General features: G+C 40.1%; 1 protein-coding gene across 1 annotated transcript in view; it reads right to left on the bottom strand.

Annotated features, from left to right (window-relative positions):
• The window catches only part of LOC117307078 (DNA repair protein complementing XP-C cells homolog), a 48,991-nt gene extending 40,239 nt beyond the window's left edge, over positions 1 to 8,752 (bottom strand). Inside the window, exons 1-3 of the mRNA XM_033791730.1 lie at positions 8,484 to 8,752; positions 4,053 to 4,841; positions 3,557 to 3,668 (exon numbers count right to left, since the gene is read on the bottom strand). Coding sequence (XP_033647621.1) covers positions 3,557 to 3,668; positions 4,053 to 4,841; positions 8,484 to 8,505 — 923 coding nt within the window. The 5' untranslated portion in view covers positions 8,506 to 8,752. The remainder of the gene's footprint in view (positions 1 to 3,556; positions 3,669 to 4,052; positions 4,842 to 8,483) is intronic.
• Between the last annotated feature and the right edge of the window lie 9,484 nt (positions 8,753 to 18,236).

Below are 18,236 nucleotides of genomic sequence, written 5' to 3'. Positions count from 1 at the left end.
CCAAAACAAAGATAATGTTCATCCATCCAGGTAGACAGGACTGGTCTGACTTTACACCAATGGGCCTTAAGATCAGTACCACCAAAACAAAGATAATGTTCATCAATCCAGGTAGACAGGACTGGTCTGACTTTACACCAAGGGGCCTTAAGATCAGTACCACCAAAACAAAGATAATGTTCATCAATCCAGGTAGACAGGACTGGTCTGACTTTACACCAAGGGGCCTTAAGATCAGTACCACCAAAACAAAGATAATGTTCATCAATCCAGGTAGACAGGACTGGTCTGACTTATACACCAAGGGGCCTTAAGATCAGTACCACCAAAACAAAGATAATGTTCATCCATCCAGGTAGACAGGACTGGTCTGACTTTACACCAAGGGGCCTTAAGATCAGTACCACCAAAACAAAGATAATGTTCATCAATCCAGGTAGACAGGACTGGTCTGACTTTACACCAATGGGCCTTAAGATCAGTACCACCAAAACAAAGATAATGTTCATCAATCCAGGTAGACAGGACTGGTCTGACTTTACACCAAGGGGCCTTAAGATCAGTACCACCAAAACAAAGATAATGTTCATCAATCCAGGTAGACAGGACTGGTCTGACTTATACACCAAGGGGCCTTAAGATCAGTACCACCAAAACAAAGATAATGTTCATCAATCCAGGTAGACAGGACTGGTCTGACTTTACACCAATGGGCCTTAAGATCAGTACCACCAAAACAAAGATAATGTTCATCAATCCAGGTAGACAGGACTGGTCTGACTTTACACCAAGGGGCCTTAAGATCAGTACCACCAAAACAAAGATAATGTTCATCAATCCAGGTAGACAGGACTGGTCTGACTTTACACCAAGGGGCCTTAAGATCAGTACCACCAAAACAAAGATAATGTTCTTCATCCATCCAGGTAGACAGGACTGGTCTGACTTATACTCCATGGCCATAAAGTAGACAAGGTGGGTGAGCTTGCCATCTTGGATCCACAATCACTTCTACTGGCAGTAGCTCAAAGAAGACTATAGGAGGCACTTGGACATAGCACGAGCAGCAACTCAGAAGATGGTCTCCATATGGAACAGCAGAGGTAAAGCCAGCGAAGAGTGGATGCCTTTAGGAACTTAGCTTACAGACCGGTTCTCCGATTGTCATGGATGGAGAGGCGGACAAAGCTGCTGGGTATTGGACACGATAGGGAGTGAGCTGATGCTGAGGAAACAGATTACAGTGCGGAAAATGCATTTCTTTAAACATGTCATGCGTCGCAGAGGTTTCAACAAAGAAATAATCCAGGGGTCGGTCAAGGGGAAGAGAAGAAGAGGTCGCCTAGCAGCATCATGGATCAACGACATTAAGAACTGGACTGGACAGGGTATGGCAGCTGCATCAGCAGCAGATCGAGATGGTTGGCGTAGACTTGTAATGACCACCGCGGCGCATTTTGCGCCACCAGACTGAAGAGAGAAATACATCATATGAAAGGGTTTTGCGTACTTATAAATGTCTACATGAACTTCACCATGGTAATAAGCCTATTAACATTCAATAAAAATCCTGAAAACCTAGTGTTTGTTAGTTCATGAACACAACATTTCTAGTTAGATTGAACATTTGACCTTTTTTTAATGTAGATCTCCAGATGTCGATTTCAAAAAGAAGGAGGGCGAGTAACTTGTCTTAATTTAGGTCGCGTCCTAGGAACGATTTCACAAAAGACAAGAAGGGTTTAACGCCTCCTAACTTCTGTCCCAAGTTAGAACCGGTAAGGTCGTCTTGGCGTATGAGTTTGTGTTGTACGTTATGGCTCTGCAACTGTTAGCTGGATTATGGTGAATAGAGAAGGACGCGTTGAAGAAACATTGGCATACATTTCAGTCATAACATAATTTGTAAAATAAATTAAAAAACATAGTGAAAAGAGTTTTTTCAGTAATTCATAATTGATTAAATTTACCAATTTTATGTGTTATCTGAAACTCAAGTATTTGAATATCACACTTCTACTCAAATGTGCAAAGCATTTATTGTTTACCGAGCCGTGGCCTGCAGTTGGGCAGTGAGTGACGGGGTATATTTGTCACACTCACAGCACTTTCTTACACTGTTTTCCCACTCACTTTTGGGTTTCCCCTCCTTTTACTCAACATGTAACTTTACGGAAAGGGAAGGCCTCTTCATCACAATTCCACCTTGATCTTTCTTGTGCTGGTTGCATCCGTGTGACGCTTCCAAATTCTCTGATGTAGTCCATCCAATGCCTACTTGGCCTGCCTCTTTGTCTCTTTTGTGTTCTTGGGGTCCATTCCTGTTATACAGTGTGTCCATCTGTTGTCATGACGCCTTGCAAGGTGGCCTGCCCATCTCCATTCCTTTGTTATGTATGATGTCCCTGCCATTTGTTTTCTTTTGTAAGTCCTCATTTCTGACCCTGTCCTTTCTTGTAACTCGATCCTATAATGATCCTCTCCGATGCTCTTTCTGTGACTCCAAATTTCTTTTCCAGCTTCTTAGTTGTTGCCCAGGTTTCTGCCCTGTAGGATAGCATGGGAATTATGCTCAACATCCAAAAACACAAAACAGCTTGCCTACATTGTATGCTCTATTCAAACACACACAATCAACTGTACCATTTGACATTTTGTCACAACTAAGTGAAAAGAGAAAGGCCAAGATTTGTTTTTTTTCTGGAGGAGAGTGCACGATCAAGTGATGTGAAAATTGGCGACAGTTTAATTAACTATGTGATTCAGCGTGAAATACATAGCCTTTGAAATAGCAGTTTTAGCCACTTCAAAGAAATTTGTTTGTGGGTTTATATTACTTGGGACACGTCCTGCTTAAGACAAGTTTTGTGACATTGATCCTAGGATTGGTCTCACGTACATGTAGGATTGGTCTCAAGGCTAGGACTAATCCTCAATCCTAGGACCGATCCTAAGTTAGGAAGTGTTTTGTGAAATTAACCCCAGTAACCTATCTCTCGATGCCGAATTGAAAAAAAACGCATTGGCAGTGGAGCAACATCATTGGCTGGACTTTCTGAGAGGGTCAGTAGAACAGCATGAGGGTGTATCAGTCATGTGTGAGCACACTACTGCAGAGCAGCGAGTCATGGCCATTATATACACACACCAAAAGTGCCTCCGAATACCTTTAACGGGAGCTGTCTCAGAAGAATCCTGAAGATCACATGGATGAAGGATGTCCAAAACAAGGATGTTCTACAACATGTGGGTATCCCAAGCATGTTTGCTCTCCTCACTTAGCGACAGTTGCATGGGCTTTGTCATGTGAGCCGAATAAAGGATTGACAAAACCCCAAAGATGTGCTCTACAAAGAGCTAGTAGTTGGAACCAAGCCTGTTGAAAGACCAGCCCTACGCTTCAAAGACGTTTGAAAATGTGTTATGAAGGCCAACATTAACATTTCCTTTTCTTTTGCAAGCAAAGAATTATGATAACACAAAATAAAAACGAAGTTATACCATGAGATATTTTTTTTTTCAACGATCATTTTAAATGTATAAAGCCAAAACTCACCTTCGGACATTTGAAGATCCAGGAACATCAATCTGGATTTCAACAGACTGAGTCGGACCACTATGGGGCTTTTTAGTTGTCAACTCACATTCCACTTCCTCAATGTTCAAATCTACATGAAAAGGATTAAAGTCAAAACTAGGGATACAAAAACAAGATGATCAGGCATGGAACTATTTTACCAAACAATATCTAGTTCAATTGACAAAAGTTTAATGAAAAAAAAACGGGAGTGAAGTGAAACTTTTTTCCAGTTTCAGGCTGTATCCGAAATTGACGACTGGATTGCCGCATCATCATGTATTTAAATATTGGGCATCCTTTAACAACATTCATAGCTGTAGCTGAAGCCACCAAATCGGATACTGCAAAAAAAACTTCAAGGTTAAATCATTTCAAATTTGCTTTACAAACTTTTGGTCTGATGACATTATCTTTTAAAGCGCAGGCTACATTTTGCAACCAAGTTTACTTTTAAGTGTAAAATGTTACCTACCCTCCACCTCTTCCCATTCCTCAGATTCGCCATCACTTGTTGACTCCTCATCTTTTTCCATTTGTGTCTGATTTGTGTATGTATTTTTACAAACAAAATTTGTTAAATTGGCACTCGTATTACTGTTTTTGGAGTCAAGGACACCAGCAGAATTCTGAATCTTTGACTTCATTTTCAGTGAAAGCTTGTTACTTATGCACTGAACACTTTGATTGTTAGGTGATTCAGCATTACATGACAGCAGTGAACCTGGTAAAGTGGAACTTTCTTTTCCAATATCAGTCTTACGCACACTGTGTGATTGATTTGTAGAGCCTGTTCTTGTACTACTTTGACACATTCTGGAAGGTTTACTTGCACGATTAGGACCACTTTCCCTTACAGCACAGTCTTGAACCGATGGATCATTCTTTTCATCAACATTTTGCCTGTCACTTTGGTCCAATAATGTTTCACTGCAGGTTTTCATACGCAAGGCAACATTTATTGGTTCATTTTTTCTTATTAATTTTTTAGCAGGCTGGTGTACATAACCATTCTTAGTCCTCTTTCTTTCTTTTGTGTTTTTTGAATCATTGGAGTTCAACGTTTTTGATTGTGCATGAGGACGATTTCCCCCTTTTCTTTCTGACTCTCCAAAACCTTTTGAATTAACTCCTGTAAGCAAGTGGCAGTCCAACTTGCCACTGGCTGATGACTGCAGTAATTTGCTTTGATTTCTTGTGATTCTCCTGCTCTGTGGTGGAGTTTGTACAGTATTCTCCTGATAAGAGTCTTCTGATTCACAATCTGTAAATGTTGACAAACACAGAAAAAATTAATGGTACTATGTTAACATTTAGAGAAACAAACCATGCACAGTAAAAGTAAACCAAACTACTACTGTGGAAAAGATTAGACATTCCAGGACACGTCACGCAGCAACGTCTGGGGGTGGAGTTAAAAAAAAGTAAAATATGGAGGCCCAAATTAAGCCATGGTTGTACCCGCAAGTCTACTTAGTTTTTGATTGTGTAAAATTTTCCCATTATCCTACTGAAAACAAATGACACCAGGATATGGCATCATTGTTTTTTTCAATTTTTTAAGAAAAAGGCATATTACCTCGAAACAGGACAGGGGAGGATACAGCCCTTGCTCATGCATGGCTCATGAGTATGACTCCTCAACTGTCCTGTTTTTGAGGTATTAATATAATATGTCTTTTTCTTTGAATAGACCTTATGCATTGACGTCATCCAGCCGCCATCTTTGAGGTCAAACGGTGACGAAACAATCGAAACGCACATAGATTGGCCAATGATCAACCTCCTTTTGACCTCAAGGCGAGGGCGCCGTACTGAAATGACGTCATGTGCATATAAGGTCTTTTTTGGGGGGGGGGGGGAATGATTGATAGGCCTACCATGTGGAGCCTGGCGTGCTTTCTTAGTTTTGGTCATGAGAGAGGAGACTCTTTGCTTGGCAAGTAAAACCACAAACATTTTATCTATTGGGACTGTTAACATCGCACAAGGTCAAAGATTTGCCTCCATTTAGGTACACACCTTGAATGAAAACAGGACACCCTACAATCATACAAATGGATACAGCATGGATATAGCAAATTAGGACTACAGCGAATACCAGTCAACTTGCCCCCCAGCAAAGTCGCCCCCCTACCCCCCCCCCCCCCCAGCAAAGTCGCCCACTACAAAGTCGCCCCTGACAGAGTCGCACCCCAAATAAAAATTTGCTGGGGGCCCAAATTAATTTCTTGAAAGTTCGGAATTCTAAATGAACTCCCATTTAACTGGTGATTTTGCCATTAACAGCGTTTACAAAGCTACTAACTATTCAAACCATTTTATATCATGTAAGACAGGTACTTTACTTTATTTTTAACCACCTGACTCTTTGAGGTGATATTGCTTGGTGTCGAGTTTGTTAGACTATAAAAGGCCGGTGCCCATTTTGTATGGTGCCGACATTCTTGGTGCCGAGTGGGTGCCGAGTTTGTGAGGTGCCGAGTTTGCGAGGTGCCGAGGTGTCCGGGATTCTATTCATGAATGCGTGTGGGTGCACACACGCGGTGTGTGACAGAGCAGGGGCTTACTTTCTGTCCGAAATGGGGTCAAAGTTTTCCATACGGGGGGGGGGGAGCGACTTTGGGAAAATTCAAGGTTGTAGCTACCACGGTCGGAGCCGGTCGGCTATGACCGGTCACAGCTTTAGCCGACCGGGATCCAACAAAAAATATCAAACTGCGACCGGCATAAATTTATGTAAAATTGTTTTAAATGTCATCGAAATAGGTGAAAAATAATGACAACAATCATGTAAAACTCCTAATTAGACCAGTGTATTTCATTTCTGTAAAAACAATCAAAAAAATATTTTCTCTCCAAAACCGCGATCTTCTCTGTGATTGTTGCTTAAAAATAAGCCGCTCGAATGCTGCGTGTTTATGGAGTACTAAGAAAGCACCCACAATCTCCGGCTTTCTTGATTGTTGCTTAAAAATAAGCCGCTCGAATGCTGCGTGTTTATGGAGTACTAAGAAAGCACCCACAATCTCCGGCGTGCGTGTAGTATCATTGATGCACAAAACCACATGGTAATACTCACACGGTCGCCCACTGGTTCATTGATTCACGAAGATTTTGTTGCAAACGGACGGAGATCAGAACATGTTCAAAACAAACAATTCTCAAACCACAATTTCATTCAAATGGTTGTTGATAATTTAGGGCAAAAATTAAGAGATAAAGTCGTCCAACTTTAGGGACTTCACTTCGGTGTTTTGTTTCTTTGTTTTGTTTTAGTTTCATTTACGGAAAAGTTACGGGCCATACGGAAAAGTTATCCCGACTTTGTTTTTGTGAGGGGTGACTTTGACAGGGGCGACTTTGTAAGTGATGGGGCGACTTTGTAATGGGTGACTTTTGCTGTGGGGCGAGTTGGCTGGTTTCAAATTTCGATATAAACACATCAACAAAAGTAAGTCCCCCTAAACAATTCGCCATAACATCGTAAGGTAAAACATTTTACCAATACAACTAATTAAGAAATAATTCTATGAAATGTTTCCTTTAGAATTGTTGTGTGAAAATGAAAGATGTCCATGAATTCTTGGCTGAATGAGCTCAAATGGAAGACAAAAACTGCTCTTCTCAAAAGTCACAAAGGTTTATCAAATATACAGGTCAGTAACGCCTGTATCCGGCCACGCCTGCCAATGACCGCCTGGCACCGTCATGGTGTTGGTCAGTCTGGTGACATGCTGCCGCTGTGGGATGGCATTCCACAGAACTTGCAGAAGATGGGACAGGTGATCAAGGTTGCTGTTGGCGTTGATGTGGGAATATGCAGATCGCTTCAGCTGGTCCCACAGGGATGGGATTGAGGTTGGGGGAACTTGCCGGCCACACCATTCGCTCGATGCCTTCACCAGCCAGCAAAGCAGTAGCTACCCTGAACCTGTTTTCCTGGTAAGGCTTACCACCCCACACATGACACTCCCACCACCATAGGTTGAACCATAGAGGTTGAACACAGCACTCTGCATGTTGCTCTCCAACTCGACACCCATCTCAACACCCGTCTCCGGCCATCAATGTGACGCAGGCAACTTCTCGTTTCATCGGTGAACAACACAACGCAACCTTAGTGACTTTGAGAATGGCAGTTTTTGTCTTCAATTTGAGCTCAATCAGCCATGAATTCATCATTCATGGACATCTTTCATTTTCATACACCACTTAGGAAACATGTCATAGAATTATTTCTTAATTAGTTGTAGTGGTAAAATGTTTTACCTTGCGATGTTATGACGAATTGTTTAGGGGGGGGGGACTTACTTTTGTTGATGTGTTTAGTATGTAATGGGGTCCTACTACTTGCCGTCAACTCGCCGTCAACTCACTTGCGCCGTCAACTCGCCGTCAACTCCTCCAATATACATTTAAAATCCACAAAAGAAACATAGAACTGTAAAGTATCAGCTCAAAGAGAATTCGCGAAAGTTTTAGGTCATATTTCGGAATAAAAATTGAGTTTTTTTCTCGTGAAAAAATTATCTCGAAACAGCAAAACCGTCGGCCGCCATCTTGCTTTTTCACATTGATTAGTCTTGGCCCAAGATGTCAATGAGTGGTACTTTTTTTTTATCAACACAAAGTCGTTTTTGTGAATGAATTTTTACCGAAAACCATGAGAAATATGTAGTTTAGCCCAGACTTAACACTTCCGTGTCCCATTTATAAATTTTTCATGTAAATTTAATGAGTTGACGGCACGAAAATGAGTTGACGGCGAGTTGACGGCAAGTCGGCGAGTTGACGGCAAGTAGTAGGACCGTGTAATGGTCTATGGATCGGATACAGCAATTGAACTATTTTGGATTCTTGGAATCATCGTTTCGTGACGTTACTCGAATAATATAAAACTCACCATGCTCACCGGCGACTTCCATCTTCAACTATGTACAAGTAGTGTGTGGTAATACAGGTAAGGCATTACAAATATAAACATAGCAATCAGTAACAACACTCGTTACTCTTTTAAGTCTTAGCTCAATCTTTATGAAAATGGCCAAGCGCTAGCTAGCATGGTGGTTCTAAAGAGTGTTATGTAACTATTTTGTAAGCTCTTAGTATAGTCAAGTCGATCCCCCTATCGTATAACGCCGCTATACTATACGATCATCCTCGTTGTACAAGGTTGCGTTGAATAACACAGCGACATCATTGATCGTGTGAAGCGCATGTGTTTTTTGGCAAAGATTCATATGGGGCGCCGAAGATTCGGCACTTGACAAGCTTTGGTTTCCAGCCAGCATGACTATCTCTCTTACGGGTGGACGGATAAAGACAGGGAACCTGTCTACCACTACACCTTTGGCACTCTATACCGGCGCCGGGGAAAAGTATAAAGTATTGTAACGCGTGGTCCCAGTACACACACATAAAACGATGAAACCCCCTCATTAAATGAGGACCAGATATAAACATTTTGTTCATGTCGACAAATTGCAAAAGTTTGTTTTATTATTGATTCTTGTTTATTGGGTGGTTATTGATGACATATCCAAAATCAGACAAGAGTTCCAAGCCAGAAGTGACATAATTTGCATATTTAAATTAGGTGGTAATTAGCAATCTTTAAGGTCAATTATCTCTAAAACTATTTATTTTATGGACATGGTTTGTGTTAGAGGTGAATAGAAACCTGACCTTGAGAATCTAAATAACATATTTGTATACTCGATTTCCATATAACCAGGTCAAATGTCAAGGGGTTTTCTTCACGCATTTACATATCATGACTGTGTAATAAATACCATGAATTAATTCTTTGGGTTGAATGATTCCCACTACCTGTACCAATTGACCTCAATCAATGACATTCAATGAAATAAAATTCACTCAATTGACCTCTCTATTGGATGGGTGACACTTTTGAGACTCTTTGCAACCATGTTGAGTCGCCACAAATCAAGGTTTATTCTGACCATGGTTCTGACTAAGGTCAAAGATTGACTACATCATTGTGGTTTCTTTTAGTTCAAGTCGCCCCCTGACAATGTCGCCCACAGACAATGTCGCCCCCAGGCAACGTCGCCCCCAGAAAATAAGTAAGGAATTCTTACGTTAGTATATGGCTTTTGCGAATTCAATTATTGTATTGGAAAGAATATAAAGTAGAGCCTACTGACAATGTCACCCCCAGCCAATGTCGCCCCCTAACGAACTCGCCCCCAGAAAATAATTAAGGATTCTTTATGTAATGGCTTAATTATTGTATTGGAAATAATATAAAGTAAAGTCTGCTTGAGGAAAAACGTCATCAATAATAATAAACTCCATGCACAAAGTTCAAATTTTTGGTCAATAATTTTATTAACGTCGCTCAATTTACCAATCAAATACTTATTTTTTTTTTTTTTTACAAATAATATTAATAGGCTAAAATAGCAATTACTGAATTACAGATGTAACATTTTTTTTTAAATCGTAAAACTAACTGTTTCTATAGTGGATACTTGGTGGAAAGCTTTAATAATGAGTTTATAAGTGCAGAACTAAAATAACAATGGGAATGATTTTTGGACATTGTCTCAGAAATTAATAATTATTACCGTTTAAAAAAGACATCTTTCTATAGCATAATTTAGGTGAACTAAAGTGAAACAAAATGTTAGAAAATGAACTTTCCTTTGCAGTTTGTGTAAGAAAATTAGGGGAATTTTACGTGTATCTTATCATACCTCTTTTTTAAATATAATGATAGGCCAAACATATTTTTATGGTTCTTAATTTTTATGAAATATTTCTCAATATAAGTATTGCTTAACTCGGTTTCGCCTCGGGTTCCATTTCCCCCCTCGGTTGTACAAAACGCCATGGACCCCGTCACAGCGTAAAACAATTGTATAATGTACCCAATTCAATTAGAAGGTCACGCTCAGTACACAAAATCAAAATTTGTCTTTGTAAAAATTCACCACATCTCAATTTTCAACAATAATAATATTTCTTAAAACCTTTAAGAAACACATTGCTTCTATATTTGGCACATTAGACTGTGAAGTATTTGTGGACATGAATCTGGTTGGGAAACATGTTTTAAAATTATCATTCACACTATTTGCCTCATAAACTGCAAAGTTTTCCATTTACTCTGTGAACAAAAATGTCTGCTAATTTGAGGGGTCCAGAATTTGCTTCAGCAAAATGGCAGACTGTGTTAGCTCAAGAGGGTATAACAAGAAAACCAAACAATTTCAGGTATATTTATGTGTGAGTCATTTTTTTCAAAATCTATCCAACCATGTAGGCCTATTCTTTTCATAGCAAGAACTTCCTAAAAGCACACAACACAAACCCAAATGCAACATGTCCCTTTAAGCATCTGAGGTAATTCAACATTAAAAAGTCAGGCTCAGTACTTATTATTAAACCTTGTTGAAAATTCATCACATCTCAAATTTCAACAATTTCGATCACACTGTCATCAAAACCTTCTCCAAGAGAAACATTGCTTTTAGATTTGACGCTTTGGACTATGAAAGCATTTGTTACACATGGGCAATATCCACACTAATGGGCACAAATGGAAAGGGAAAGTTTGGATAGTTGTAACAAAATGAAGTATGTTGACATGTATTTTTGTCTGTGTACATTCAGAAGCACATGAGGATTGTGGAATAACAAACAAAAAAGATGCCTGACTTACAAAGTTATCCCTTTGGTCCATTAGTGTGGAATTGCCCACCTGTATGATATGACTCTGGGCCCAATTTAATAAAGCCTAAAAGCAAAACAACTGGCTCAGCACAGACAAGTATTGTTTAACAGAAACAGGTTTCCACAAAAAAATAACATAGCAAACACATTTGTCAAGAAGTGTTTACTGCCGAACAGCTTTATGAAATAGGGCCCTGCATGGTTGGAAACATGTTTTGGAAGTAGTGTATATAATTATCAACACTAAAAGGTGCCTCAAAACTGTGTGGTTTTCCGTATACTTTGTGTTTTGTGGAGTCAAAAATTCCATTTACTTTGTGAACTAAAATAGTCTGCCATTTTTAGGAGTCCATATTTTGCTTCAACAAAATGACAGACTGTGTTACTTCAAGAGAATATAGAAAGAAAACCAAACAATTTCCAGGTACATGTTTATCTGTGTGGATCATTATTTTTCGTATTTTAAAACATTATTTTAAAGAGTTTGTTATGACATGAACCAGGTTGGACAAAAAAGCATTTAAAAGTAGTGGATAATTAAACTAATGTACTTTAAAACTGTGAGGTTTTCCAAATACTTTTTGAACTATGATGGTCTGTCATTTTGGGGAGTCAAACTACTGCTTGAACAAAATGGCAGATCATGTTAGTTCAAGACGGCCAAGGAAAACCAAACAATTTCCAGGTGTATTTGTGTGGATCATTATTTTCTAAATTTAAAACATCTTTGGATGACGTACCACTGAAGGCCCATGTCACCACCCTATATGCCGCGCTCTTCAATGACTGATGTAATGTCCATCCATGACTGCACAGAGATTTCTGGTATTCGTTGAGTGGTTTCACATCACCAACCGTGATGGAAATGACTGGAAGTGGCTGTTGTGAAAATCTTGGTGTAAAATGAAGAACCAATGCTTTGCAGCATTTAGCATCATCTTGTTTGCAGTGGCTCTTTGGTGAATGTTCTTGATGCATGCATTGAGTTTCATTAGTACAGTATTGCGGTCTGGCATAAACAAGTGTCCGTGGTCGCCTCATGCTCACATTGTAATGGGGACGCATTCCTGGAGTCACCCTCCTGATCATCACCTGTTCTCTTTCAATCTCTCCCAATGTGGAGAAGACGTTATCAAAGTACTGCAAGATAAACAAAAATCAAAGAAAAACAAATAACTAGTTGAAATAATTATTGGTTACCTCACCTCTGTAGGTAATCGAGATATTCCACCCCCTCAGCTTTATTATGGAAACATAATGAACTTACTTCTGTTTTGTGTTAAAAATAGGTATGAGTCACTCTTTATCGCAAAACCTTGGCCAAGGCTAAGAATGATAATCTAATATTAATAATCTACCATTCGGACAATCTCTCATTGAGCCAAATACAGTGATGGCAACCTGCTCGATCATTTGTAAATTAAGGACAAAAGGTCTGGAATCCAGAATTACACAATATCCCCCAGAAAGGGAGATTTAAAGCATGAATTCCAGTACCTTCCATATATTTTTATGAGGGATTCAAAGCATAACACGGTACAGGTGCCTGCCTAGCCTGTGCAGGCAGCACAATAGATTTCCCGGTTCAAAGAATATGGTCAACTGACCATAAAAAAATGGATACTCTGAGCTGTTCCGGGCGTTTGTAAAGTGGCCACCATAAGCTAGTTTGAATAAGATTTGACTTTGTATACATCATCAGACATGGTTAAAATAACATGAATGTATGGACAAAATTGCACAGCTGTTGCATGGGGCACTTTCGTAATATTTGCAGGATCTACATGCAGATTTGACATTGTTGTTCTGACAAGGTTTTATATAAACACCATCAAAATACCTTCTCTATAGCATCTGCACTCAGGCCTGGAATAACATGCAGTCTACGGAGACCATCGGTCTCCATTGCCCCATGTCTTGGCCTTGGTGCCCTTCAAAAGTTTCCCATCGAAGTGCCCTTTGCAAAATGCAAATAGCCTTGCCCTTCCAACACAAAATTCCAGGCCTGCTCATGAGTCTGTCTACACTGCTGCCCCTTTCAATGTTCAAGTTATCTTGATGCATCTTTTTACAGTACGCTCTGTATAGTCTTCACCATGAGATGGATCAATCACAGGATTAACTTAAATATGCAATATAGGATATTTCAAAGTTACACTTCAAGGGGTGCGTTTTGGCGACAGTAACCAATAAAAGTTTTGATTATTGGCCTGTGATTAACCATTGGCTGATTCAACCAAAAATGTTATTGGTTACATCCACCAAAACGCATGGGGTTATGATCGCACAAGGCATTCTGGTAAAGAAAAATGTGCACAGAGAAATCATTCAATTGGTGACACTGAAATACCCTGAATATATTCATGCATACCCACAGACATTATTGGTTGGCACACACCATAAAGTTGGGCACTAGCCAGTCGCAGAAACTTGGCCAAAACATGCCACAGCAAAATCATTAAAATGAAAACTGTTTTAATTCTGGACGCAAATCACAAATACAGGAGTTCAGTAAAACTCATCGCAAGTAGCGACGCATCGTAGGGTTTGCGATGCGTCGCAGACCTAAGATGCGTCGCGGCTGCGACGAGTTCCACAATCCATTTCACCAAACACATCGTAAGCGCGACGAGTCGCAATACAAACTATTTTCACTCTTAATAAAAACAACCCTTTGGACGAGGATGAACTGCTAAAGTTCTGCGGCTGTTTTATGTTGTGTACAACTTGGTCATGAAACAGTCGTGTATTATAGTTCATTCAAGATGGCAGACAGTCAACCGTTTCGGACTAGTGTTTAGGTTTTTTTTTGGGGGGGGGGGATTTATAATTATTTATTTAGTTGTTTTAGTTTGTGTGTGTTCGTTTGTTATGCATGTGTTTTTCTTTTCTTTTACCCGTCTTTTTTTTTTTTTTTTTTCTTGGGGGGGGAGGGTAAATTTCCATTTGTGGTCTAGTGTCTTCCCGATTGGTTCACGGAAGTTACGTGTGGTAATTGTTATGTCCTTTCGTGCATTTTGTGCGTAAACAAATGAAACATAGCATTCTTACGACGACCCTATGGGTAGTCGTAAACTTACGACGTGTTCTTCCTCGTTGTCAAGGAACTTGCGACGTATCCGACGCATCGTAACTTTGATAAAGATGATTTATACGCATCGCAACTTACGACGTGTAACCGGTCGCAACTTGCACTTGCGGCGCGTTGCAGCGCTTCGTGAAATCGGGGCCTGGACCCAATTTCATGGCCCTGCTTACTGCAGAATTCTGTGCTTACGATCACGATTCCCTGCTTACGAGCAAGCACCGAGTTTCTGGGCTATAGTCTTGCAAGTGTAGAATGTGCAGAAGCCAAAATTCACCGCAAACCCGTGAAATACGCTTGTCGTAAGCACAGAATTCCCTGCTTCCGTAACCTCGATTCTGTCTTACGGTAAGCAGAGCCATAAAAATGGGCCCTGTCGTGAGCCAATTTATTTAAAGATAGAATAACAACAAACTTGACGGCAACTTACCATGTGTGTATTGCAGGATGATGGCAAATATTTCACTACAGTAAAGCTTCTAGGGCACTTTATGTACTCGTGTCTCTTCAGCAGCCATTTCAGGGGAGGCCTTGCAGGTGGGCTGCCTCCCCACACATCTTCCTGCACATCTCAGAGTGTCATCTTCTCAAGGATTCCTACAAGTTAAAAAAAGAATATTGGGATTGAGCAAAGAAAAAAAATGCCCAGTCTGTTTACCTTGAGGTTTATTATTTGATAAGTAAAGTAAATAAAGAGTACAACACATGATAAAACGACTTATTGACCCAAACCACATGATGTCATAATAATATATGTAGTAATAACTAGTTCTTATATAGAGCACATTTCACAATAACCCTCTCAAGGCGCTTTACATTATTGCATTGGTCAATTGGCCATAACATTCTTTTAATCTGTCTCAGCTCCCTTGGGGGTATACAACCTGGGCAACCCTATGCTCTAAGGGCTTTTCATACACAGTATCAACCTCTACCCTAGCTGGTACCCACTTATAGTGTCCCAACCGGTATTCTAATACACACTCCGATGACCTGACCACCAGAACTTCAATTTGATGATCACGAAAATCTTTGTTGCGCCATTTTGGGAGTGTTATACAATGAATTTCTCCATGATTGTGCAGTTAGTGCACATATTAAGTGACACTCAATCCATTAAACAGATTTTTAAATGCCTACCATAAAATTCATATGCAATTTTACTCCCATAATGGCAAATGCTGCAATCAGCAGCCTTAAATGACAATGATGCAGTGGGTCAAATACTTATTTTATTGCAGGGACTTGGAAGTTAAGCTATACTGTGTGTTCCATTAGTTGCTTGAGTTAATTCATAAATCCGACTGACGGAACTTACAAGGTATAAGTAGAATAAAAAACATCTTTAGACCAATATGAATAGTTACATAAACCCTACATTGAATCTTTTCAAAACCTTATATACCACAAAGAAAAACACAGTAAAAGCCTGAACAAAGTAAACAAAAGAATGTTTTAATCGCACTGGATACTATTGGTGACTACTCCATATAATTGTGAACATAAAAACTTACTTGGTAATTAGCAATGGAGAGTTGTTGATGGTATAAAACATTGTGAGAAATGGCTTCCTCTGAAGTAACATAGTTTCAAGAAAGAAGTAATTTTCCACTAAAATATTTGAATTTGATTTCAAGACCTCAGAATAAAAGGTCCCAAAATCAAGCATCTGAAAGCACACAACTTGGTGTGACAAGGGTGTTTTTCTTCCATTTTTATCTGGCAACTTCGACCACCAGTTGAGTTAAAATTTTCACACGTTTGTTATTTTGTGCATATGTTGAGATACACCAAGTGAGAAGATTGGTCTTTGACAATTACCAAAGGTGTCCAGTGCTTTAAACTAGAGAAAAAAACTACAGTGACAAAGACAAATTATAGCTTGAAATCAAAAAAGGCTTTAACTACATAAACCCACTACTCAAACCCTTTGTTGTAACCAACAATGTGAGAATAACATCAACAGACACTAAAATTAAATTAAAACAAAAAGTTAAACGAAAACAACATCAAGCCCAAAAATCAAGCCCAAAAAGAACTATGTCCTGCCATACAGATATTATTCGGAACCCCTGAATGTTGCATGAGATTTGAAAATGTCTCAAACTTGTCACATCATCGACTTGACCAAAACCGCCAGAGTATAAGAGAAAGATAATTGCTGACGACATAACCAAAGAGAAAGAAATTTCTGTGGTTGATGGCACAACCAAATATGTAACAAATTTCTGAGGTTGATGGTGCAACCAAAGAGAAAGATGTTTCTGTGGTTGACATGGCAACCAAAGAGCGAGACATTTCTATGGTTGACAGGGCAACCAAAGAGCGAGACATTTCTGTGGTTGACAGGGCAACCAAAGAGCGAGACATTTCTGTGGTTGACAGGGCAACCAAAGAGCGAGACATTTCTGTGGTTGACAGGGCAACCAAAGAGTGAGACATTTCTATGGTTGACAGGGCAACCAAAGAGCGAGACATTTCTGTGGTTGACAGGGCAACCAAAGAGCGAGACATTTCTGTAGTTGAGGGTGCAACCAAAAAGATAGAAATTTCTGTGGTTGAGGGCGAAAACAAAGAGTGAGACAATTCTGTGGTTGACAGGGCAACCAAAGAGTGAGACATTTCTGTGGTTGACACATGGCAACCAAAGAGCGAGACATTTCTGTGGTTGACAGGGCAACCAAAGAGCGAGACATTTCTGTGGTTGACAGGGCAACCAAAGAGTGAGACATTTCTGTGGTTGACACATGGCAACCAAAGAGCGAGACATTTCTATGGTTGACAGGGCAACCAAAGAGCGAGACATTTCTGTGGTTGACAGGGCAACCAAAGAGCGAGACATTTATGTGGTTGTGGGGCAACCAAAGAGCGAGACATTTCTGTGGTTGACAGGGCAACCAAAGAGTGAGACATTTCTGTGGTTGACATGGCAACCAAAGAGCGAGACATTTCTATGGTTGACAGGGCAACCAAAGAGCGAGACATTTCTGTGGTTGACAGGGCAACCAAAGAGCGAGACATTTCTGTGGTTGACAGGGCAACCAAAGAGCGAGATATTTCTGTGGTTGAGGGTGCAACCAAAGAGATAGAAATTTCTGTGGTTGAGGGCGAAAACCAAAGAGCGAAACATTTCTATGGTTGACACCCTAACCAAAGAGTGATACATTTCTGTGGTTGTGGGGCAACCAAAGAGCGAGACATTTTTGTGGTTGACAGGGCAACCAAAGATCATAGAGTGAGACATTTCTGTGGTTGACAGGGCAACCAAAGAGCGATACATTTCTGTGGTTGTGGGGCAACCAAAAAGCGAGACATTTCTGTGGTTGACAGCTCAACCAAAGAAAGACATTTCTGTGGTTGACAGGGCAACCAAAGAATAAGACATTTCTGCGGTTGATTGGCACAACCATTTTAACGGTTGACAAGGCAAACAAATAGTGAGACATTTCTGTGGTTGACAGGGCCACCAAAGAGCGATACATTTCTGTGGCTGACGGCACAACTTAAGAGTGACACATATCTGTGGTTGACAGGGCAACCAAAGAGTGACACATTTCTGTGGTTGACAGGGCAACCAAAGAGTGAGACATATCTGTGGTTGACAGGGCAACCAAAGAATAAGACATTTCTGTGGTTGATGCGACAACCGATGAGTGAGACATTTCTGTGGTTGACGATGACAACCAAAACGTGAGACATTTCTTTGGTTGACGGTGCAAACCAAAGATATAGAATTTCCTGTGGCTGATGGCGTGGTGCAACCAAAGTAATTAGAAGTTTCTGTGGTTGGCTGGGCCAACCAAAAGTATGGCAATTTTTGTGGTTGACAACCAAAGATATATAAATTTATGTTGTTGACGGCGCAACCAAAGA

Source organism: Asterias rubens, chromosome 2 (genome assembly GCF_902459465.1).
Source record: "Asterias rubens chromosome 2, eAstRub1.3, whole genome shotgun sequence".
NCBI lineage: Eukaryota > Metazoa > Echinodermata > Asteroidea > Forcipulatida > Asteriidae > Asterias > Asterias rubens.
This window is presented reverse-complemented; position numbering and strand designations above follow the sequence as displayed.